This window comes from Gymnodraco acuticeps, unplaced genomic scaffold (genome assembly GCF_902827175.1).
Source record: "Gymnodraco acuticeps unplaced genomic scaffold, fGymAcu1.1, whole genome shotgun sequence".
NCBI lineage: Eukaryota > Metazoa > Chordata > Actinopteri > Perciformes > Bathydraconidae > Gymnodraco > Gymnodraco acuticeps.
Genome location: NW_022989975.1, coordinates 102,339 through 128,157, shown reverse-complemented (window position 1 = coordinate 128,157; position 25,819 = coordinate 102,339). Strand labels below are relative to the sequence as shown.

The 25,819-nt window shown below is 41.1% G+C and overlaps 1 protein-coding gene and 1 non-coding gene across 2 annotated transcripts; both read left to right on the top strand.

The window, feature by feature from the left end:
- The first annotated feature begins 2,796 nt into the window (after nt 1–2,796).
- On the top strand, nt 2,797–25,746 carry kri1 (KRI1 homolog). The gene is made up of 18 exons (XM_034211240.1): nt 2,797–3,007; nt 3,834–3,901; nt 3,989–4,091; nt 4,169–4,268; nt 5,535–5,592; nt 5,684–5,733; nt 7,335–7,437; nt 9,724–9,801; nt 10,984–11,096; nt 12,502–12,730; nt 13,557–13,727; nt 16,851–16,926; nt 18,002–18,108; nt 18,208–18,370; nt 21,860–21,990; nt 23,559–23,623; nt 23,707–23,802; nt 24,959–25,746. Exons 1-18 carry the CDS (start codon nt 2,923–2,925, stop codon nt 25,413–25,415), a joined length of 2,253 nt encoding a protein of 750 aa, XP_034067131.1. The 5' UTR covers nt 2,797–2,922; the 3' UTR covers nt 25,416–25,746.
- Nucleotides 23,374–23,471, top strand: LOC117543152. The gene has a single exon (XR_004568528.1). It is a non-coding gene; the product is annotated as a Z30 small nucleolar RNA (small nucleolar RNA).
- Nucleotides 25,747–25,819: the final 73 nt, after the last annotated feature.

Here is a 25,819-nt window from a genome sequence, read left to right as displayed (position 1 = left end):
TTTAAAGAGTCCTCTCCTGCTGATGTTCAGGTGTATATCAGTATGTAGTGTCTCTACTTTAAAGAGTCCTCTCCTGCTGATGTTTAGGTGTATATCAGTATGTAGTGTCTCTACTTTAAAGAGTCCTCTCCTGCTGATGTTCAGTGTGTGGGAGAGGAACTCCCTGGAGGGAACACAGTGAAAGCAGTAATGGAGATGTTTGTGGTACAACTTGTTTTTTGTTGAGAAACACATCTGTTTTTCAAAGAAAAGTTTCATCTGATCCCTCGACGCCATTAATCATTCATTTATCCACAAAGGTCACGTACGGCAGGCTGCAGCATTTCACTTGATTTATGATATAAATAACTGCTCGATTACAGCGTTTCCTCCTCACTGCCTGTGTTTATCATTTTTTATAGAAAGGCTTAACTTCACTGAGGACATTGTTTTCTGATTGCATCACATTATGTTAGCAGTTTCACAATTTATGCCAATGTGTTGTTTTACAATCATTTGAATATATTCTGATGAAATGTATCAGCAGGTTCCAAATAACTCTCACCAGATTCTGAATAAACAAAACCAACCAATCAGACGTCACTGACCTTTGCTCAGACTGTTTATGGAGATGGAGGTTAACCAATAGTGCTGCTAATGGTCATAGAGGACCTCTTAGCCTAACCCTCATCATCAGCATGAGAGGACTCTTTAAAGTAGAGACACTACATACTGATATACACCTGAACATCAGCAGGAGAGGACTCTTTAAAGTAGAGACACTACATACTGATATACACCTGAACATCAGCAGGAGAGGACTCTTTAAAGTAGAGACACTACATACTGATATACACCTGCACATCAGCAGGAGAGGACTCTTTAAAGTAGAGACACTACATACTGATATACACCTGAACATCAGCAGGAGAGGACTCTTTAAAGTAGAGACACTACATACTGATATACACCTGAACATCAGCAGGAGAGGACTCTTTAAAGTAGAGACACTACATACTGATATACACCTGAACATCAGCAGGAGAGGACTCTTTAAAGTAGAGACACTACATACTGATATACACCTGCACATCAGCAGGAGAGGACTCTTTAAAGTAGAGACACTACATACTGATATACACCTGAACATCAGCAGGAGAGGACTCTTTAAAGTAGAGACACTACATACTGATATACACCTGCACATCAGCAGGAGAGGACTCTTTAAAGTAGAGACACTACATACTGATATACACCTGAACATCAGCAGGAGAGGACTCTTTAAAGTAGAGACACTACATACTGATATACACCTGAACATCAGCAGGAGAGGACTCTTTAAAGTAGAGACACTACATACTGATATACACCTGAACATCAGCAGGAGAGGACTCTTTAAAGTAGAGACACTACATACTGATATACACCTGCACATCAGCAGGAGAGGACTCTTTAAAGTAGAGACACTACATACTGATATACACCTGAACATCAGCAGGAGAGGACTCTTTAAAGTAGAGACACTACATACTGATATACACCTGCACATCAGCAGGAGAGGACTCTTTAAAGTAGAGACACTACATACTGATATACACCTGAACATCAGCAGGAGAGGACTCTTTAAAGTAGAGACACTACATACTGATATACACCTGAACATCAGCAGGAGAGGACTCTTTAAAGTAGAGACACTACATACTGATATACACCTGAACATCAGCAGGAGAGGACTCTTTAAAGTAGAGACTCTACATACTGATATACACCTGAAAATTAAGTAACATTTTATATTTGTACCCTTCTGTTGTGTGCCAAGCATTTTGAGCTGCATCCTGTGTATAAAAAGTTCTTTAAAAATAAAGCTATATCATTATTTTTACAATGATGTAACTTCTAATGATCTAGTTATATGTTTCTGTTACAGGGGATGTTCTTCATATCTTGATCTAGATCTATGTTGTATCTGAGTCACTCAACTCAGGTTTACTCCTGATTGTGCACACTTTTCTGACGTTGTGTTGAGTGTAAACTGTCACACATCCTTGCCCCCTCTACTCTCCATGCATCGAGTAAACATCAAATAGTGAAGCCACAGTGTTCTGGACGATCCGTTATTAAACAAACACTCACTTTGTCACATAAAAATCACTTTTATTATTTACCCTTTGTGGGCTTTTTGGACAAATAGGTGACTAGCTGATAAACACTGGTTCACCATTGCTCTGTAGACATTAGACTTTTAATAAATGCAATAGAAATGTGTAACCCTGTTCAAAATAACAGCTTTTTATAGGGAAAAACAAAGGCTTTTTCCTGACAGTAAAAACGTTTTATTCATTATTTTATTGGTTGTAGTGCTTATTAAAAAAAATGCATGTTTATATCAATCAAATATTTCAATTGCTTCTTTGCAGGATATCTTTTAGTAGTAGTTTTTATAGACATAATTTAGGTAGTTTTTTTTTATTTTACACATTGAATTGTTTGGAAGAAATTGAATAAATAATAGAATAATATTTTCATTAAGAAAAATGTACGGAAAACCCCCCCGAAATAAGTATATATAAATTAATAAACAATAACAAATAATAAAAGTAAACAAGATTTAGTTTTTATAACAAAATAAAAATATATTTAATTGTACAAAAATACACACATAAAACACGCATACAAACATTATTTTAATCTCCATAATAAATGTGTTAAATATGTAAATACAATTTTTCCTCAACTTCTCCTCATCTTGTATGTATGCAGTTCCTAATGCATTAGTGCGCCCTCTGCTGGACACTGTACGTAATGCACGTGATCTATGACGTGTACAACGGAACCCACGTGGTTTACGTTTTCCACACACATGCAGCGGCTTGAAATGACTTCCGGTTACCAGCGTGTCGTTTTTATTCGAGCTTAAAGATAACTTCCTAATTAAAAAGAACCATGGCAGGCAGACCGGAGTTGAAGATAAACTCCGGGTTTGCTCAGAAGTATGACAAATACCGACAGAAAGAGGAGCTGCAGAGACGTGAGTGTTTCAGCTAACGATGCTAACTGACAAGCTAACAACACAACGTGGGGACCAGCAGCAGATTTATGTTGTTATTCTTATACACTGGGTTTGAACAGATATCTAATGTAGTACAATAAGCAATACTGCAGTGTTAACATACTCAGTTACAAGTAAAAGTCATTATTTAAAAGTGTACTCTAAAGTAAAAACTAAAAGCATCATCAATAATTAAAGTACTTTTATGTCCAATTTCAGACTCATATATATATTAATAATTGTATTATTATTAATAGTAATAATTGTCAATTAAATGCTGCTACTTTAACTTGTTATTAACCAATGCAAATATTGTTTTATTGAATATCATTTTACACCATGTTTAGCTACTGCAAATATTGTAATAATGACATGTGTACATAAGTATTGTTGTATAACCTATGTATAGTTCTTTAAATTGTGTTTCCAAATATATATAAATGTATTTTTAGTTGATATTTTATTGCATACTTAATTTCTTATTTTATATACATATTTAAATGTATTCTGAAATGAAGCTAATGTCACTAAAACCAAATTTCCCCTTGGGTTAAATAAAGTATTCTGATACGAATGAAATACTCTGCTGGGTAGGGTAATCTACAACAAGACACTTTATAACTAATATTGTAATCTATTAGCCTTTTAAAATGTTGTATTTGACCTTAATCTCCAAAGTAGTGGAGTAAAGATTACAATACTTGCCTGTATCATGTAGTGGGGTAAAAGTACAAAGTAACATCATGTGAGAAACATAATCATGTACCTCACATATTATAATAACTGTATAATAACTCTTGTGCAGTAAAGGACAAATATGGAGACCAAGCGGATGACTCTGAGTCTGAGTCCAGCTCTGATGACAGTGAAGTGGTGAGCCTCTCTTCTTCTCTTTCTAGACAACACACAGCTCAATAACTTGTTTATTTTAATGACTGACTTATATATCTGTCTTCCCAGGAGCTGGACCCTGCAGTGGAGCGGGACTTTTACAGAACATTGTCCCTGCTGAAGAAGAAAGACCCCAAAATCTACCAGGAAGACGCCACGTTCTACTCTGAGGGTAAAGTGTATTCGGTGTTGCGTTCAGGGTCTGTAGGACATCTTCATTCTAATGTGTTAATCTCTTAAATCTTTCAGGTCCATCCATCAGTGATGAGAAGGCTTCCACATCAAAGAAAGCCGTGAAGCCGATGTTCCTGAAGGACTACGAGCGTAAAGTCATACTGGAGAAGGAGGGGTGAGTCACAGACTGATATTTGATTAATAAAAACAGTGTTTGAACGCACCGCCATCACATCTTCAGAGAGATGCCGTATAGAGTGGTGCAGGGATGACGTATTTTCTCCGGTAAGTAAGCTGCTTGTTCCCTCGACAAAAAAGCGATGGGATTTCTCCATAGGATTTTGGAAAATAGCTCGAAATAAGGTCAGTGGAAAACGAACCTGTTTGATAAAGCACGTTTTGTTCAGCCGGATAATCTCCACATGTCTACCCTACTTTTATTATTTTCTAATCATAAATCTAATCGCCAGAAGCAAAATGCTAACGTTATGCTATAAACGAACTACAGGCGAGTTCAGCAGCACGACTTCAACGTCACGCCAACTTAAGATCCATATTCAAACACACAGATTCTAAATGGAACGAGTTGAAGCGTTTGTTTGAACACTTTGCAGGAGGCAGGAACTTGCTCTCAAGCAGAACAGAAACTAACTTAGAGGAGTGTTTACGTGTTCGGCGTAATGACGTACAACGGCCTCCACGACTTCTGTAGTCCTATTCAGCCACTTGGTAACAACCATCGTTTCTCAGACACGTCAACTCTTCAGAAATCACCAGCGGGGTCACTGCTGATGTGTTTAATGTCGTAGAACAAAACGTGATCCGTCTCTTCAATGTGTCTCAACCACAGACCTTAGTTCTAGATATTTTCCAAACTCTTATGGAGAGATCCCATTGGCTCTGAGACGAGGGAACAGGAAGGGATAAAATGCTAACTCACTTCCGGGTTTTAGGACGCGTCACTGCACCACTCTATTGGTCCAGGGGATAGTGTACCTCAAAATCCCTGTGTGTATCCTCATCAGTTTTTACTTACAATCTGTAGTTATAATCAAGTTATAAGGGCTGCAACGATTATTACAAGTACGCACAATAAATGATAAAGGCAAAATATATGTGCAAATATCTGAATGAAGTATTGTGGAACTGCAGAGATTATTCTACCTTTTTGGGACAGATCCTCTTAGAAAATCACACTATTATCATTTTAATAGACTTCAATGTTAACGTGAAAATTGTCTCCAATACTACGAACCATATTGGAATTGCAGTATCAGTCAAAATATCAGGCAATTTGTTTTTTGTCCCAAATCATGCAGCCCTTTTTCATATCATGAGATAAAAGCTACTCATTTATTTAGTTGCATTGTCTTTTTCCACATTTCTAATTTAACTACTGTCTCAAACTTGAAACACTGATCTTTGTATTTTTACTTTACAGCAAATACGAGGACGATGACGACAGTGATGATGAAGAGGCTGCAAGGAGAATGGACGAGGTATTAGACCCGGTTAACACATATTTCTGACCCCTCATTATTATGCAAATACACACCAATGATTTATTAACTCATTATTTTTCTTCCAAAGAGAGCGTCCTCTCCGAGCTACATCCAGGAGCAGCGGCAGCTCAGAGACAGGTGAGATCTAACAAATATATATATATGGATGGATTGATGGATGGAGAGATAGATGGATGGATGGATGGATAGATAGGTAGGTAGATAGATAGGTAGATAGATGGATGGATGGATGGATGGATGGATAGGTAGATAGATAGATAGATGGATGGATGGATGGATAGATGGATGGATAGGTAGATGGATGGATGGATGGATAGGTAGATAGATAGATGGATAGGTAGGTAGATAGATGGATGGATGGATAGATAGGTAGGTAGATAGATAGGTAGATAGATGGATGGATGGATGGATGGATGGATGGATAGGTAGATAGATAGATAGATGGATGGATGGATAGATAGGTAGGTAGATAGATAGGTAGATGGATGGATGGATGGATAGATAGGTAGGTAGATAGATAGGTAGATGGATGGATGGATGGATGGATAGGTAGATAGATAGATAGATGGATGGATGGATGGATGGATAGATGGATGGATAGGTAGATGGATGGATGGATGGATGGATGGATAGGTAGATAGATAGATGGATAGGTAGGTAGATAGATGGATGGATGGATAGGTAGATAGATAGATGGATGGATGGATGGATAGATGGATGGATGGATAGGTAGATGGATGGATGGATGGATAGGTAGATAGATGGATGGATGGATAGGTAGATAGATAGATAGATGGATGGATGGATGGATAGATGGATGGATGGATAGGTAGATGGATGGATGGATGGATAGGTAGATGGATGGATGGATGGATAGGTAGATAGATAGATGGATAGGTAGGTAGATAGATGGATGGATGGATAGGTAGATAGATAGATGGATGGATGGATGGATAGGTAGATAGATAGATGGATGGATGGATAGGTAGATAGATGGATGGATGGATGGATAGGTAGATAGGGAGATAGATGGATGGATGGATAGGTAGATAGATGGATGGATGGATGGATAGATAGATGGATGGATGGATGGATAGATGGATGGATGGATGGATAGGTAGATAGGGAGATAGATTGATGGATCGATAGGTAGATAGGGAGATAGATTGATGGATCGATAGGTAGATAGATAGATGGATGGATGGATGGATAGATAGATAGGGAGATAGATGGATGGATGGATAGGTAGATAGATGGATGGATGGATGGATAGATGGATGGATGGGTGGATAGGTAGATGGATGGGTGGATAGATGGATGGATAGATAGATGGATGGGTGGATAGGTAGGTAGGTAGATAGATAGATGGATGGATAGGTAGATAGATGGATGGATAGGTAGATAGATGGATGGATAGGTAGATAGATGGATGGGTGGATAGGTAGGTAGGTAGGTAGGTAGGTAGATAGATAGATGGATGGATAAATGGATGGATCCCAATTTGGGAAATGTTTGCGTTGCAGCAGCATTAAAAACAAGGCAATGTACATAAGAGAAATAAAGACACTAGAAATAAATATTCCAAAATATTTCTGAAATAAAATAGCATTAAAAAGTTAAAAAAAAATATATATATATATATATATATACATGTGGATAATAATGTGCTTTAAACAAAGACTACACAAAGGTTAACAGAGTGTAAAACCTCTCCTCAGCTTCCGTAAGTTCATCCAGGACAGCGATGAAGAGGAGGAGGTCCCCGAGAGAGAGGGAGGATCAGAGCTGCTGACCCGGAGGATCAAATCTCAGGACGAGGAGGTGAGGAAGTGCTTTACTTCAAATAGTGAAGAGAGACTTTGAAGGTCACATTCACACCAGCCTTGTTTAGTCCGGTTGAATCGAACTCTGGTGCGTTTAACCCTCGGTGCGGTTCGTTTGGGGTCGGTGTGAACGCAGTCCGAGACCTCTGAAGTGAACTAAACAACCTAAAACAGGTGGTTTCGGACCGCTTGCAAGTGAACTCTGGAGCGGATCATCACTGGTGTGAACACAGTCCAAAACACAGGAAGCGTAGTATTTACACTAGGGCTGTCCCGAATACCATTATTCGGCCTCCGGATATTCGGTAGTAATCAGCAGCGAATATTCGGCCCGCGCGGGGGGCGAATATTCGGTAATCAGCAGCGAAACGCTTCAACACGTGTATTCACGGCATTCATTTTGTTATTCTACAGTATTGTTGTTTTATAGTTATTTGTTAATGTAACCCAATTTGTGTTCTTTGAAATGGAAAAGGATATCGCATTGTGTTTGTTACTTTCGTTGCAGTTGTATATGTCTTAAGTGTAATTTTTCTTGGCTTCCTATTTATAGACATGCTTTTATTTTGAAGGAGAGTTAGCGCTGTTGACAGGAAGTTGTTGTTGCTATGGAAACAACGTGGCGGAGATTAACGGAGAAAAAACAATATCTACATATAAAGACGGAGAAAGTAAACGATAACGTTTATGGTTAAGAGTTAGCATCCCCCGAAGAGGCACAAGCTCTTACGTTGATATTGGAGATTTCAATAAATTCAATTTGAAGAAAAAAAACAGGGAAAAAACAAACAAAACAAATATCCGAATAGCAAAATTGAAACCCGGCTTACGAGGTTACTTGTATAGGTTGAGGTTGTTCTAGGCTTTTGCTTGGCGAGAATATTGCTCCACTGTCTCCGGTCCCCGAGATTCGGCTTGTGGCCACTAACGGTCATAATGTCTCTGCTTTGTTTCAAGAGCCGCATCAGAAAGCTTTTGAATGGTGCTACTTTTCCAGTTGGTCTACCTGCTCTTCACGTAGCTCTGCATGTCGTCGTTTAGGTGCTTTTTTTTTCTGGAGATAGGCACTCCTCAATCCACTCCTCCATCGTAAGACCCCCCCGGAGGTCGAAGTTAACCTTAAATGTTTCCATCTTAAGCTTTGTTAGTTAGTTAGTTTCGTAACGGACGTAATGTAACAGCTGTAACGGTTGTAGCTTTTTCTCAGACGCGGAGGGATACTGACTTGTGAAAAGTAACTACAATTCTACCCGTGGTATACGCTCATTATATCACGGCTAAGAACCAATCAGATTGCTTGATTTGACTTGTCCGTTTTATAAAATGTTTTTTATCGCACGTCGGCTGATTATATAATCATATGTGACGTCTGCTAGATTCTGTTGATATGCTCTCCAGGTTAACAGCAGCATGTCACCTGCCGATGCTCCATGGCGGAGGCTACGGTAGAAATTGCCGGGATTTGCGTTTTTACCCCCTTAATGTCTGACCAATGGTTGAACAGCATTTCCTTGCACATGACTTGTGTTTAAAGTTTATAGTCTGTGCCCGTGTGAACTAGGGCTGTACCCGAATATCAGAATATCCGAATATTCGTTCGTTGGAGTACTATTCGGGTGTCAATTTTGTTATTCGGATATTCGTTTTGTGTGTTTTTTTCAAATTGAATTTATTGAAAACTCCAATATCAACGTAAGAGCTTGTGCCTCTTCGGGGGGTGCTAACACTTAACCATAAACGTTATCGTTTACTTTCTCCGTCTTTATATGTAGATATTACTTTTCTCCGTTAATCTCCGTCACGTTGTTTCCATAGCAACAACAACTTCCTGTCAACTGCGCTAACTCTCCTTCAAAATAAAAGCATGTCCATAAATAGGAAGCCAAGCCAAATTACACTTAAGACATACAACTGCAACGAAAGTAACAAACACAATGCGATATCCTTTTCAATTTCAAAGAACACAAATTGGGTTAATAACTATAAAACAACAATACTGTAGAATAAAAAAATGAATGCCGTGAATAAACCGAAATACACGTGTTGAAGCGGTTTGCTTCAACACGAGTTGAAGCGGGCGGGCCGAATATTCGCTGCTGATTACTACCGAATATCCGGAGCCCGAAAAATGGTATCCGGGACAGCCCTAGTGTGAACGCAAACCGAACCTTCTGAAAAATGAAAGAATGTAACACACTGTCGTCTGGTGGGAAGCGGAGTATTAGGTGTGAATGCGACCTAAGAGCCCCACAGATCAGGATCACCTCTCTGCTTCTGTGTTTAGGAGAAAGAGGAGAAAGACTTTGTGGAGTGGCTGAAAGACAAGACTGACCTCGAGGGACCGGAGGAGGTGAAGGACTTGGTGAGTGTGACATATCAGACAACTGTAAGATACACATGTTTGTTACATTCCACAGTAAATGGCAAAAATCATAATCTCGATTATTTGGGTCAATAATTGTAAATGCGATTATTCCTTGACTTTGAAAACATCCATTTATTGGAGAAAAAAATGTGAACAGTATGTTTTTAACAGTTGATTACCCTGAACTTTAAGTATAATATAAACCAAGACACTGGTACTTGCTTACCGTGCTGCGAATGGATCTGGCCCTTCCTACATCCAGGACATGGTTAAACCGTACACCCCAGCGCGTGCACTACGCTCTGCATCAGCCAAACGACTCGTTGCGCCCTCGCTGCGAGGGGGACCCAAGTTCCCATCGGCGAAAACACGTGGGTTTGCTATCCTGGCTCCAAGATGGTGGAATGAGCTCCCCATTGACATCAGGACGGCAGATAGCTTACACATCTTCCGGCGCAAACTGAAAACTCATCTCTTTCGACTCCACTTCGAGCGTTAGAACGATTAACGAAGCACTTATATACTAACAAAGGACTGGCTTACCTAAAGCCAGTTGAGTAGCACTTGAAATGTTTGGCTCTATGAAACCTGATGTACTTTATGATTCTGTTTTCTTCAAGGTTGTGTCTTCCTGGTCGAATGTACTTATTGTAAGTCGCTTTGGACAAAAGCGTCAGCTAAATGCAATGTAATGTAATGTAATTGAACTGAAAAGAAAAAAAAGTAATAATAAAAAAAAAAATCGTTTTATTTCGATTTACGTTGTTTTCGTAATCGTTGCAAGCCGTAATCGCGATTAAAAATACGATTAATTGAGCAGCCTTATCCCACAGGCCATAAGACACATTCACTTTTTATTTTGGCTCACATTTCAACTTCAGTGTACCATGTAGTTAAATAGTTTTACAGAGTGGTCCATCTTTTTCTTTTTCTTAACAACTGTTTGAATCTTGCTAATTATGTATCTATATATCATATTCCATTCACTTGTATATAGACGTGCACATCTCAACACATTCTCTTGCACTGTTGTTCTATGTCCTATATTCACGTTGCTCTGCTGGAGGAGCCTGTGACTTCAGTTTTTCATTCACTGTAGCTGCTGAGCACATGATGATAAAGCCTTGACTGTTGAATCTTTGAGGATTGCTCAGTAATGAGACGTTTGTGTTGGGACAGAAATACTTAAGGGACTACTGGAATGACCCGGAGTTGGACGATAAGGAATGTTTCCTGAGAGACTACGTCCTCAACAAGGGCTACAAGGAGGAAGATGAGGGCGATGATGAGCGGTATGTGATCAGATGCTGACTAATTTCTCGGTTTAAAGGTCCCCTATTATACTGTTCTTCATCAATATATCACAGGTCTCAGATATATCCAGAGCCTGTCTCTGATTGGCTGAAACACCAAACAGATCAGTGCAGCATTACCCATAATCCCCTCTGTTTCAGCCCTGTTTCCAAAGTGCTGATTCTCTGTCTGTTACATTAGATGAAAATAAGGAGCCCCTCCCCACGCCCCTCTGAGAGAGCTTTGGTTACAAAGAACTCAATGGAGCTCTAGAGGAGATTCAGGTGATAAGGGGGGGGGGGGGGTTACCTTGGTTGCTGATTGGCTAATGGTTACACAAGACAACACATCGTTATGACATCATAAAGTGGTCAAAATCTGATCAGCTCATTTTCAGACAGGTTTTTATAGAAATGGATCAAAACGAGAGAGAATCTTTGTTCCTGAAACTTTCAGAGTCTCTTTCCACAGAGGGGACACATGTTGATGTAGAAGAGACATGAAGAAGAGGGGACACATGTTGATGTAGAAGAGACATGAAGAAGAGGGGGACACATGTTGATGTAGAAGAGACATGAAGAAGAGGGGACACATGTTGATGTAGAAGAGACATGAAGAAGAGGGGACACATGTTGATGTAGAAGAGACATGAAGAAGAGGGGACACATGTTGAGGTAGAAGAGACATGAAGAAGAGGGGACACATGTTGATGTAGAAGAGACATGAAGAAGAGGGGACACATGTTGATGTAGAAGAGACATGAAGAAGAGGGGACACATGTTGATGTAGAAGAGACATGAAGAAGAGGGGACACATGTTGATGTAGAAGAGACATGAAGAAGAGGGGACACATGTTGATGTAGAAGAGACATGAAGAAGAGAGGACACATGTTGATGTAGAAGAGACATGAAGAAGAGGGGACACATGTTGATGTAGAAGAGACATGAAGAAGAGGGGACACATGTTGATGTAGAAGAGACATGAAGAAGAGGGGACACATGTTGATGTAGAAGAGACATGAAGAAGAGGGGACACATGTTGATGTAGAAGAGACATGAAGAAGAGGGGACACATGTTGATGTAGAAGAGACATGAAGAAGAGGGGACACATGTTGATGTAGAAGAGACATGAAGAAGAGGGGACACATGTTGATGTAGAAGAGACATGAAGAAGAGGGGACACATGTTGATGTAGAAGAGACATGAAGAAGAGGGGACACATGTTGATGTAGAAGAGACATGAAGAAGAGGGGACACATGTTGATGTAGAAGAGACATGAAGAAGAGGGGACACATGTTGATGTAGAAGAGACATGAAGAAGGGGATTTTGCATAATAGGTGACCTTTAAGGACTCATTCCTGCACCACTCTATTAATATACAATCTCTTCTGATGCGTTCAGGATCCCGACCTACGAGGAGGTGTTGCAGGATGACGTGGAGGACTCTGAGGAGGAAGGCGAATCTTTCCTGGAGCGTCAGGAGGACTTTGAGAGGAAATACAACTTCCGCTACGAAGAGCCGGACGCAGCGCGGGTCAAAACGTACCCGCGAAGCATCGCCACCTCCGTGAGGACCAAGGACGACAGCAGGAAACTCAAAAGGGACGAAGTGAAGGAGAGGAAGCAAAAGGTTAAAATCCCTTGATCTCTCCAGTATGACTCTTATTACATATATACAGAGGTGGGAAGTAGTGGAGGACAAATACTTCGTTACTGTACTTAAGTACATGTTTCTGTTATCAGTACTTTACTCCACGACTTATTTTTCTGACGACTTTTTACCTTGACTTCTTACATGTTGAACTCAAATACCTGTACTTTCTACTTCTTACATATTGAACTCAAATACTTGTACTTTCTACTTCTTACATGTTGAACTCAAATACCTGTACTTTCTACTTCTTACATATTGAACTCAAATACTTGTACTTTCTACTTCTTACATGTTGAACACAAATACCTGTACTTTCTACTTCTCACATGTTGAACTCAAATACCTGTACTTTCTATTTCTCTCATTTTCCAAACAGCTGGTTCCTTTAGTCTGAATGTGTGTTTGGTGCGTGATCATTATTCTTTAGAGTCATTGCGTGCCTATTGATTTGAACACGATCCGTGTATCCATCATTTCCTGGTCTTCTCTAAAGAAGAGGGACCAATGGAAACGTTGTCATGTTGCCGTTGTTCAGCATGGAAACATTCATTAGCTAACAATGACATTATTGTTCTATTAATATAAAGGGAGGTCAGGTACTCTTTAAAGCAGCTGCTAGTTATGGGTACTTTTTACTGAAGTACACTTCAAAGACCTCTTTACCTTGACTTGAGTAAATAATGAGAACTACACTGTAGCTGTGTACACATGGCAATAAAAGCCTTGAACCTTGAATCTAATACCCCCCCCCCCCCCCTCTCTCTCTGCTCTTCCTTTGCTCCCTCGGTGCACCCCTCCTCAGGAGAAGGAGCAGAAGCAGGAGCAGCTGAAGCAGCTGAAGAACCTGAAGCGCAGTGAGATCATGGAGAAGCTGAAGAAGCTGCAGGAGCTGACGGGCAACGAGCAGCTGGCCTTCAGTCACAACGACCTGAAGGGGGACTTTGATCCGGGGCAGCACGACCAGCTCATGCAGGTGAGTGTAAACACGAGAGGTTTGAGTGTGCAAAGAATACAAAGTAAGTAAGGCAAGTTTAACCAATCCAATCCGACTTTATTTATATAGCACTTTTTAAAACAACAGTTGACCAAAGTGCTGTACATCAATACATATATAAAAAGCAGCATGAATACATTTAGACAAAACCGAAAAGAAACTAATGTAAAAGCACGAGACAATAAAACCATACTTATAGCCACAGACTGAAACCCCTCATACACGATGTAAAAACATTTGGAAACACAATAGAAAACCCCCATTTAGAAAACACCTTTCAACACAAGGCATTCAAAGTACTTTACAAAAATGAAAGACATTCAGAAAAAGGCGTTTAAAAAGCAAAGATTACAGTACATTACATTTAGCTGACGCTTTTATCCAAAGCGACTTCGATAAGTGCGTTCGACCAACAAGATACAAACTTGAAGAATCATATAAGTACATCAGGTTTCATAGAGCGCCTGTTAGAGCCAGTATTTTGATTTGATAAGAAAGGCCACCTAATTGTGACGTCTGTAGTCAACGCACTATAAAGGACTACAATTCCCACGGCGCCTGTGCTAACGCCACAGTGATGGGCAACCTGTTGAGAGACGCCGTCGAGGAACAGTTTTTAACCGTACTCGTACAAGTACCCTTTAAGTTGTGAAGTTATAAGCATTATCACGAAAGAAAGAATTCCTAAGTTGTTTGTTTTATTTGGAGGCCAAGCAACACTTCAAACTGCGAGTACTTTAAGGAAAGAAACAAGTTAGAACTGTCTGTTTAAGGCGTCTAGTGGCTTGGTGGAAAAACAAGGAAGGAAGCCACGACAGAGCCAAAACATTTCAAGTGCTACTCAACTGGCTTTAGATAAGCCAGTCCTTTATTAGTATATAAGTGCTTTGTTAATAGTTCTATCGCTCGAAGTGGAGTCGAAAGAGACGAGTTTTCAGTCTGCGCCGGAAGGTGTGTAAGCTATCTGCCGTCCTGATGTCAATGGGGAGCTCATTCCACCATTTTGGAGCCAGGATAGCAAACCCACGTGTTTTTGCTGATGGGAACTTGGGTCCCCCTCGCAGCGAGGGTGCAGCGAGCCGTTTGGTTGATGCAGAGCGGAGTGCACGCGCTGGGGTGTACGGTTTAACCATGTCCTGGATGTAGGAAGGGCCAGATCCATTCGCAGCATGGTACGCAAGTACCAGTGTCTTGAAGTGGATTCTAGCAGTTACCGGAAGCCAGTGAAGGGAGCGGAGGAGCGGAGTGGTGTGGGAACATTTAGGAAGGTTGAAGACCAGACGAGCCGCTGCATTCTGGATGAGCTGCAGAGGTCGGATGGCACATGCAGGTAGACCAGCCAGGAGGGAGTTGCAGTAGTCTAGGCGTGAGATGACGAGAGCCTGGACCAGAACCTGAGTCGCTTTCTGAGTCAGCTGGGGACGTATCTTCTTTATTTGATTACCAATTAGCCTGTATGTTAATATGGGCTCCAACATTCCACCAGTTTGGAGCCAGATAATAAAATATACATTAAAAGAAGAAATAGATGTTACAGTGTAAGATATGAATAGTGTGAGGAAAGTTTCAAATGTTGTGAGTTTTCTGCCCCGACATAAGTTGCCAGTGTTAGCACGCACATCTAGTTAGCTACTTGCAGTAAACAAGCATTACTTCAAAAGCCCAGAGGACTATATTGACTTGTTCTGTCCTGCTCTCATGTCAAAATCAAACATATCCTAAATTGGGATGAATTAAGCACATCTTACTTTGAGCTTATGTACATTTTCACGATCAACCAACCCCATTCCAGTGTTACCTGAACACGTTTTAGGTTTGCCAAAAATATTAGTTTTTGTCCTAAAAAGCCTTGATAAAGCAAGGGAAACATGCTTACAAAACACGTAGCGGAATATAAATCCAACTGCTTCTCTTGCTTGTCCTACTATAAGGACAATAAGCTTTACGGTTTAGCAGGTTATTGTCAAATCTGAAATGTTTAAAAGAAATGTCAGACACTTCTCTTACGTAGCTCCACACTTGAATACAATAACAACGCTCATTCTTTACTTGCGTTTTGTTAAAATGTGTAAAGACATCTATTGCACGTCTGTCCATCCTGGGAGAGGGAAGCATCCTCTGACCAATCAGGGTTCATTCAACACTTTGGGGAGAGCCACAATCTGTCGTTGTGAATATATGGGATGAGAATGGAGAGCATGGCTGCGGTCGGATAATCCAAAAATCAGCTCCTAACGTCTAACCCTATCGTCTATTCCTTGACCTCTGAGTGAAAGGTCACGGGGTTAAGGGATAGTGGATAGGAGAATTCAAAAGGATTTAGGAGAAGAGACTGCGGGTACTTTAGAGAATCCGATCATTTCAGTAAAAACTAACGTTCATATTTCTCTCTTTGATTATAATACTGATGAACGTTCAAAACAAAGCACTTTGGCAACTTACCACATACGTTTTAAAAAGCTTAATAAGCACCGTAACTTTCATGATATCATTTCTCCGTCATAATCGGTTGTTTCCGTGAACGGCCGACTGTTGAGTGACGGCAAATGCTGCGGCTGCAATGCATTGTGGGGCAGCATTTTCTCCTCTCCTTTCGGTGAGGGAGGTCCAGTGGTTCCTAAGCTAAAGGAGGTTATAAAGGAAGTTTGAAACCTCCTTTCCTTTCATCTGGAGAATTGGAACGGCTCTTATCATGGCTGCCAGTGAGGGACTTCCGGGTCATTTCACTCCGTTAGGAAGGTTCCTAAGCGACTATTCGACTGCAGCCCTTGACTGGCATGTCGACAGTAACAGAGGAGGCGGGGCTTAGCAATTATTCAAATGGACTTTTTAAGAGAAAGACATTTGGACCTGTCCCAGTAGAGAAGGCTGCCTCCTGCTGGGTCTCTGGATCTCGTTAGTGTGATCAGTAACACCTGAGCTCTGACTCGCTCACACAGGTGTGTTGAGTTAATCTAATCAGACTGTGCTACAAGAAGTCAGTGAGCAGCTGTGTGTCAGTGCAGAGCTTTAAAGCAGCCAACTTGTCTGCTGCATGCTACTCAACTTATCCGGTTTAAGACATTTCAACTCAAATATATTACATTTTCTTTCCATTTTTAGAAGTTCTTCGGGGATGAGTACTACGGAGGAGCAGAGGACGAGAAGCCTCAGTTTGAAGCCGATGAGGAACTTGAGGGTAAGTCTTTCTTTTGTTAAAACCGCGTGCTTTATTTCAATGCGTTAGTGCTTCTATTGACTCAAAATGTAAAGTTAATCCTGTTATGTTTGAAAGGAACCAGAAGGGATTGCTTGGATTTGAATGAAGCAGCCAGAAACACATGTCAGAAATTCTGCATGTTTAATTTCCTATTCATTCTTTGCATTAATCAACTGTGTTTGATCTATGCAGGGTGTCGGCAGGGTCTTAAAAAGTATTAAAAGTTGATGAATCAATTTAGCGAAAATTAAGGCTATTAAACGGCATTTTCCAAGGTATTACATTTTGTAGTTTTCAATAAGTATATAAATGGTCCAAAGAGGTTGTGTTCTACAGTGTGCCTGAATGTAATCATGGCGTAGGTGTGTTGTGTGATTCTGTGTATTTATTTATGGCATCCCGTTGGGTTTGACGTCATCTGAACTAGTGTTGTCACGATACCAACATTTTGGTTTCGATACCAAGTCAAGAATTCCGATTATTTTTCGATACTTTTCTTAAAAAAAGGGAAACGGTCTTAAATGTAATTATTGTGCTTTATTTCACACCAGAACACAAACTTTGAAACAATAAATACAAGAATTCGTATTAATAAAATGAATACATTTCTTACAGACAGGTCTCGTGGTGTCCGTAGGCTTGCCCTCACTGTCAGAGATATAGCTAAAATACTTCCAACTTCCGAAACGGAGGAATCGTAACGTTTTTAACGGCAGGGTATCGCAGTACCTTTCAAGTATCGGTACACCGTGCAACGCTCACTGCTTGATAGCGCGGAGGTCCGTTTACGCCGGTTGTTAAACAACATCGTTATGGGGAAATGCAAGTTAGCGTCCAAATGGTTGGAAGATAAGGAGGAAGGACGATCAATACTGTATATAGTCAATGTGAGGTAAAGTGTGTCGCCAAGGTTACCGGTTACAACTCCAAGTGGCGATGAGGTCTTAAAATGTATGGAAAGGGTCTTTAAAGGTTTTACATTTGACTTCAGGATTCCTGCATATAGCCTGATATGCAGTTTGGAGATGTAACCCATAGCTTGTTGTGTGTGCAGAACACTGGAACTGGGACACATGGACTGGGGAGGAAAGAGAAAAGGATGGTGAAGAGGAAGGAGAGTATAACGCCTCTGGGCCGCACTGCGACGATGACAACTTCATTGTGAGTAAACTGAACTTTCAATATAACCTTCATCCTGGGATATTACAAACGTGTGTGTGATCTGAGAGAAACTCTTACATCCTTCCTGTGTTAAACCAGATGGATGCAGACTACGACCCCAGCCAGCAGACGGCCTCCAAGAAGAAAAAGAAGAAGGAGAGGAAGACGATGAAGAAAGAGGATTTGCCACAATCGGGCAAAAAGAGGAGAAAGTCTCACTTTGCAGAAGTCATCACGCAGAACAAGCCGGTGTTTGACCCTCGTGAGTGTCTCTAAACATCCTGACACTTAAAGGACACCTATTGTGAAAAATCCTCTTCTTCATGTCTCTTCTACATCAACATGTGTCCCCTCTTCTTCATGTCTCTTCTACATCAACATGTGTCCCCTCTTCTTCATGTCTCTTCTACATCAACATGTGTCCCCTCTTCTTCATGTCTCTTCTTCATCAACATGTGTCCCCTCTTCTTCATGTCTCTTCTACATCAACATGTGTCCCCTCTTCTTCATGTCTCTTCTACATCAACATGTGTCCCCTCTTCTTTATGTCTCTTCTACATCAACATGTGTCCCCTCTTCTTCATGTCTCTTCTACATCAACATGTGTCCCCTCTTCTTCATGTCTCTTCTACATCAACATGTGTCCCCTCTTCTCCATGTCTCTTCTACATCAACATGTGTCCCCTCTTCTTCATGTCTCTTCTACATCAACATGTGTCCCCTCTTCTTCATGTCTCTTCTACATCAACATGTGTCTCCTCTTCTTCATGTCTCTTCTACATCAACATGTGTCCCCTCTTCTTCATGTCTCTTCTACATCAACATGTGTCCCCTCTTCTTCATGTCTCTTCTACATCGACATGTGTCCCCTCTTCTCCATGTCTCTTCTACATCAACATGTGTCCCCTCTTCTTCATGTCTCTTCTACATCAACATGTGTCCCCTCTTCTTCATGTCTCTTCTACATCAACATGTGTCTCCTCTTCTTCATGTCTCTTCTACATCAACATGTGTCCCCTCTTCTTCATGTCTCTTCTACATCAACATGTGTCCCCTCTTCTTCATGTCTCTTCTACATCAACATGTGTCCCCTCTTCTTCATGTCTCTTCTACATCAACATGTGTCCCCTCTTCTTCATGTCTCTTCTACATCAACATGTGTCCCCTCTTCTTCATGTCTCTTCTACATCAACATGTGTCCCCCTCTTCTTCATGTCTCTTCTACATCGACATGTGTCCCCTCTTCTACATCGACATGTGTCCCCGCTTCTCCATGTCTCTTCTACATCAACATGTGTCTCCTCTTCTTCATGTCTCTTCTATATCAACATGTGTCCCCTCTTCTTCATGTCTCTTCTACATCAACATGTGTCCCCTCTTCTTCATGTCTCTTCTACATCAACATGTGTCCCCTCTTCTTCATGTCTCTTCTACATCAACATGTGTCCCCTCTTCTTCATGTCTCTTCTACATCAACATGTGTCCCCGCTTCTTCATGTCTCTTCTACATCGACATGTGTCCCCTCTTCTACATCGACATGTGTCCCCGCTTCTCCATGTCTCTTCTACATCAACATGTGTCTCCTCTTCTTCATGTCTCTTCTATATCAACATGTGTCCCCTCTTCTTCATGTCTCTTCTACATCAACATGTGTCCCCTCTTCTTCATGTCTCTTCTACATCAACATGTGTCCCCTCTTCTTCATGTCTCTTCTACATCAACATGTGTCCCCTCTTCTCCATGTCTCTTCTACATCAACATGTGTCCCCTCTTCTCCATGTCTCTTCTACATCAACATGTGTCCCCTCTTCTTCATGTCTCTTCTACATCAACATGTGTCCCCTCTTCTTCATGTCTCTTCTACATCAACATGTGTCCCCTCTTCTCCATGTCTCTTCTACATCAACACGTGTCCCCTCTTCTCCATGTCTCTTCTACATCAACACGTGTCCCCTCTTCTTCATGTCTCTTCTCTTCTACATCAACATGTGTCCCCTCTTCTTCATGTCTCTTCTACATCAACATGTGTCCCCTCTTCTTCATGTCTCTTCTACATCAACATGTGTCCCCTCTTCTTCATGTCTCTTCTACATCAACATGTGTCCCCTCTTCTTCATGTCTCTTCTACATCAACATGTGTCCCCTCTTCTTCATGTCTCTTCTACATCAACATGTGTCCCCTCTTCTTCATGTCTCTTCTACATCAACATGTGTCCCCTCTTCTCCATGTCTCTTCTACATCAACATGTGTCCCCTCTTCTTCATGTCTCTTCTACATCAACATGTGTCCCCTCTTCTTCATGTCTCTTCTACATCAACATGTGTCCCCTCTTCTTCATGTCTCTTCTACATCAACATGTGTCCCCTCTTCTCCATGTCTCTTCTACATCAACATGTGTCCCCTCTTCTTCATGTCTCTTCTACATCAACATGTGTCCCCTCTTCTTCATGTCTCTTCTTCATCAACATGTGTCCCCTCTTCTTCATGTCTCTTCTACATCAACATGTGCCCCCTCTTCTTCATGTCTCTTCTACATCAACATGTGTCCCCTCTTCTTCATGTCTCTTCTACATCAACATGTGTCCCCTCTTCTTCATGTCTCTTCTACATCAACATGTGTCCCCTCTTCTTCACGTCTCTTCTACATCAACATGTGTCCCCTCTTCTTCACGTCTCTTCTACATCAACATGTGTCCCCTCTTCTTCATGTCTCTTCTACATCAACATGTGTCCCCTCTTCTTCATGTCTCTTCTACATCAACATGTGTCCCCTCTTCTTCATGTCTCTTCTACATCAACATGTGTCCCCTCTTCTTCATGTCTCTTCTACATCAACATGTGTCCCCTCTTCTTCATGTCTCTTCTACATCAACATGTGTCCCCTCTTCTTCATGTCTCTTCTTCATCAACATGTGTCCCCTCTTCTTCATGTCTCTTCTACATCAACATGTGTCCCCTCTTCTTCATGTCTCTTCTACTTCAACATGTGTCCCCTCTTCTTCATGTCTCTTCTACATCAACATGTGTCCCCTCTTCTTCATGTCTCTTCTACATCAACATGTGTCCCCTCTTCTTCATGTCTCTTCTACATCAACATGTGTCCCCTCTTCTTCATCAACATGTGTCCCCTCTTCTTCATGTCTCTTCTACAACAACATGTGTCCCCTCTTCTTCATCAACATGTGACCCCTCTTCTTCATGTCTCTTCTACATCAACATGTGTCCCCTCTTCTTCATGTCTCTTCTACATCAACATGTGTCCCCTCTGTGGAAAGAGACTCTGAAAGTTTCAGGAACAAAGATTCTCTCTCTTTTTGATCCATTTCTATAAAAACCTGTCTGAAAATGAGCTGATCAGATTTTGGCCACTTTATGATGTCATAACGATGTGTTGTCTTGTGTAACCATTAGCCAATCAGCAACCAAGGTAACCCCCCCCCCCTTATCACCTGAATCTCCTCCTAGAGCACCATTGAGTTCTTTGTAACCAAATCTCTCTCAGAGGGGCGTGGGGAGGGGCTCCTTATTGTCATCTAAAGTAACAGACAATCATCACTTTTGAAACAGGGCTGAAACAGAGGGGATTATGGGTAATGCTGCAATGATCTGTTTGGAGTTTCAGCCAATCAGAGACAGGCTCTGTATATATCTGAGACCTGTGATATATTGATGAAGAACAGTATAATAGGCGACCTTTAAAACAAACCGTCCTCCTGTAGTTCTCTGACTGACAGCTGCTTGTGTTTCAGAGTCTAAGAGCTTCGAGCAGTACCTGGATGAATACTATAAGCTGGACTACGAGGACATCATCGACGACCTCCCCTGCAGGTTCCGCTACAGACAGGTGCTGCCCAACGACTTCGGCCTGAGCACGGAGGAGGTGAGACCATCAGCACTACAGAAAAATGATGTTTACTTGACCCTTAAGAGTTCCTTAAAAAAAAACGTATTTGTTCCTAAGGCCAAAAAATGCCACCTTCACAAAAACTTCTGTAAAAATGTGATATTTTTTTCCACTTTAAAAGAGTCAATCTTTTAAAACTACTCCAGCCTGACACATACATTTCAAATATGAATTCTATTTTGGGGATTTGAACCCTTTTTAAAATGCGCACTTGCAGAAAACAGTAAGAAATGTTGCTACATGCTTCAAAGAGTTAAAATGATCGCCATCTTGTAGACAAATGTAAAAATTGAAAGCTAGTAATCCAAAATGAAAACTTAACATAAAGGAATTCATTTGTTTATGATAAGATAAATGTGGGGTCAAAAAAAGCATTTTCAATGGGGCATTTTTTGCCGCTTGGAATAAATGTGTCGGTTTTTGTGTAGCTTAGCCATTTTAGGCTAATTTAAGGAACTGATACAACAATTCAAAATACAACTCTAAAATGATATCCTCTGACAAGTTTGAGCTATATTCATTCAACACAGCCAAAATGGCTTGAAAATAAAAACCCGAATGGCTGAAAAATGTACCTAGGAACTCCTTAAGGGTTATTAATCTTCTTCCTACTAGGAACCCTAGAGAAGAAATTACATATTTTGGTCTTAGCTTTTTATCAGCCAATTGGAGTTAAACATCATTCCCCTCTTGTGAAACAACTCCATGCAGTTTCCAAAAATGTTTAGCAACACAGCGCCATAAATAAAGGATTACGTGATGTGAGGTTTCTCTATTAGCTATCATGGAGATGTATCATAAGTCGATATATATATATATATATAGGTATATCTGTGGTTGATTTTCTAACAGTTTAAATTCACTCCTACTAAATGTTCTCAGGGTGTCGCCTTGACCATTGTCAGGCAATCATCATATGGATGTTAGGTTGGTAATTAGCATGTATGCAAGTTTCGCCCATCAGGCCAACATTTCAATAGCCTGTAATGTAAATTCTAGCTGAAGACCTTCCCCTTTCTTTGTCTTGTCCTGTATAAAGGGCTTGTTTTTCTGTTGTAATGGGGTCAGATCCTTGTACTACATCAGTGGTGCAGGTTATCTGTCCTTCCAGCTGGAAATGGACTTTGGTTTAAACTTGTATTTGTTCATTTCTTACCAGAAGAGGATTAAAGTGTGGAGTTTCCACCACAGTAGCCATCGAAGCAATTCTGGCTAATCGATAGCAAGAATTGGAGCCAATAAGCTAAGCTAATGGTTTGCGATAGAGCAACTGATTCAAACCCTGGAACAGCTTTCGTTGAAAAGAGGTGAATGAAACACTTGATATAATAAATTCTCACTGTCTGCTGGTTGAAGGCGCTGCTATGATGAGTTACAAGTGACTGATCTGGTATTGTGTTCCTCCGGGAGCAGCTCTGACCAGGGAATGATCTGCACTTAATCTTCTCGCTGAGCAGACCAAACAGCAGCACATCTCAAAACTCTACAGGAGTCCAGACAAGTGTTTAAAAAATGTGTCTCAAAGTCTCCGTTTCCTCCCTCAGATTCTACATGCTGACGATACGGAGCTGAACCAGTGGGCGTCTCTGAAGAAGACGTGCATGTTCAGGTACGACCGCTGTTCATTTTAAATTCACACATGTTCTGTTGTCTCAGATGATGCCCTTTACTCATTCTCTCTTTGTTTATTAGGTCTGACAAGGAGGAGTCGAGTGATTTACATAACTATAAGATCAAGGCCAAGAATGTGAAGAGGAAAAAAGAAATCCTGAGCTCCATCTATTCTGAGTAAGTGTATTTTATATTACAACTGTGACGTAGATTTGATGGCCGACTGGAAGTTAGCATCTCCCTGGTCCCTTCAACATGGAGGACATTTTTGGAGAAAATAATCTGTGTTAAACAAACGTTTATGATACTTACACGTTCAGTTCAGCATGATGATCTCCACATTTTAACACCACTTTATGATTTCTGAAGTTAAAAGCTAATGTTGGGCTATAAAGGAACTACAGCACGGTCACTTGACTTCACGTCACCACCGCTAAGCTAAAGGGGGCTAATGTTGGGCTATAAAGGAACTACAGCACGGTCACATGACTTCACGTCACCACCGCTAAGCTAAAGGTGGCTAATGTTGGGCTATAAAGGAACTACAGCACGGTCACATGACTTCACGTCACCACTGCTAAGCTAAAGGTGGCTAATGTTGGGCTATAAAGGAACTACAGCACGGTCACATGACTTCACGTCACCACCGCTAACCTAAAGGTGGCTAATGTTGGGCTATAAAGGAACTACAGCACGGTCACATGACTTCACGTCACCAGCGCTAAGCTGAAGGTGGCTAATGTTTGGCTATAAAGGAACTACAGCACGGTCACATGACTTCACGTCACCAGCGCTAAGCTGAAGGTGGCTAATGTTGGGCTATAAAGGAACTACAGCACGGTCACATGACTTCACGTCACCAGCGCTAAGCTGAAGGTGGCTAATGTTGGGCTATAAAGGAACTACAGCACGGTCACATGACTTCACGGCAGAACTGCTAAGCTAAAGGTGGCTAATGTTGGGCTATAAAGGAACTACAGCACGGTCACATGACTTCACGTCACCACCGCTAAGCTAAAGGTGGCTAATGTTGGGCGTGATGACGTTTAGTTGTCTCATTTAGACACTTGTTAGCAACCGCTGTTTTAAAATTCACCAGTGGGGTATTTTCTTACATATTTTGTTGTAGAACCAAATTATAAAATCTCTTCAGCTTGTGTTAATCAAAGACCTTATTTCAGGCTAACAAACAAAATTACGCATTCAAAGAAACATTGCCTTCCAGATGAGGCAACAGGAAGTGAAAGAAAGCTGACTAATGTCCAGGTTTTTGGATAATGAATCTACAATTTGGAGCACTATCTAACAATATGTCTCTTCATTTGATCTACAGGGACGCTAAAGAGCTGGAGGACGCTAAAAACAAGGTCGGGAAGAAGAGAACGGATCATCTGAAGAACCAAAATGGAGAGTCCACCTCCATCATGGACTCCACCGAGGAGACTCTTGTAACTCTCAAAGAAGCAGGAGACAACAACGAAGAAGAAGAGGAGGTTCTGATCCCCAAGATGAAGCAGGACGAGGAGAGTGAGGTCGCCGCTGCAGAGAAACCTGTGGAGGTGAGGAACAGGACTGAGAGGACAAAATGGCCGAAGGCGAAGCTGAAATCCTCCGCAGGACGGCGCCCCTCATCGGGAGGATTAGCCGGGGTGAGGATCGGAGGACGAGAGTTCAGCCAACAGAGACTGAAGGCGTACGGCCTGAACCCCAAGAGACTGTTCTTCAGACAGCTCGGCCGGCAGAGACGCAAAGACCAGGAGAAGATGGACAAGCAGAAAAACAAGGAGTGAGACGCCATCTTAGAAATATCCCAACAGTACAGTCTTGTGCTCTCAGCGTTGAAGACATTTCACACCCTCAAAATGTCCGAATCGTAAAAAAAATTACTACATCTTTTGACATAACCGTTTGTTTAGGCTTACAGTTAAATAAACAATTTAAAGTGATTCCTCTCGCTGCATTGTGTTTAGATACCTGCAGATAACGTTTGCAGTGACATTTTGTTTCTGGAAATGACACAACTTGGTTTGAAAAGATATGAGACTTATGTATCTTTTTCCCAACAACTCCCTGGCTGTTGTGTCTTCTTATAGCTGATTAAAGCAGATGTGTGATCCATCATTGTATTTCTACATGCTTTGAACCAGGTGGACGGAAGCTATTCACTTTTATACCTCTATGATGTGTAAACAAG

Bases quoted from the DNA above. Each gene is read 5' to 3' on its own strand.
- kri1 (XM_034211240.1), top strand. From the start codon at position 2,923: ATGGCAGGCAGACCGGAGTTGAAGATAAACTCCGGGTTTGCTCAGAAG. The intron at 3,008-3,833 runs GTGAGTGTTTCA...ACTCTTGTGCAG, and splicing joins GAAAGAGGAGCTGCAGAGAC to TAAAGGACAAATATGGAGAC. The intron at 9,802-10,983 runs GTGAGTGTGACA...GTGTTGGGACAG, and splicing joins CGGAGGAGGTGAAGGACTTG to AAATACTTAAGGGACTACTG.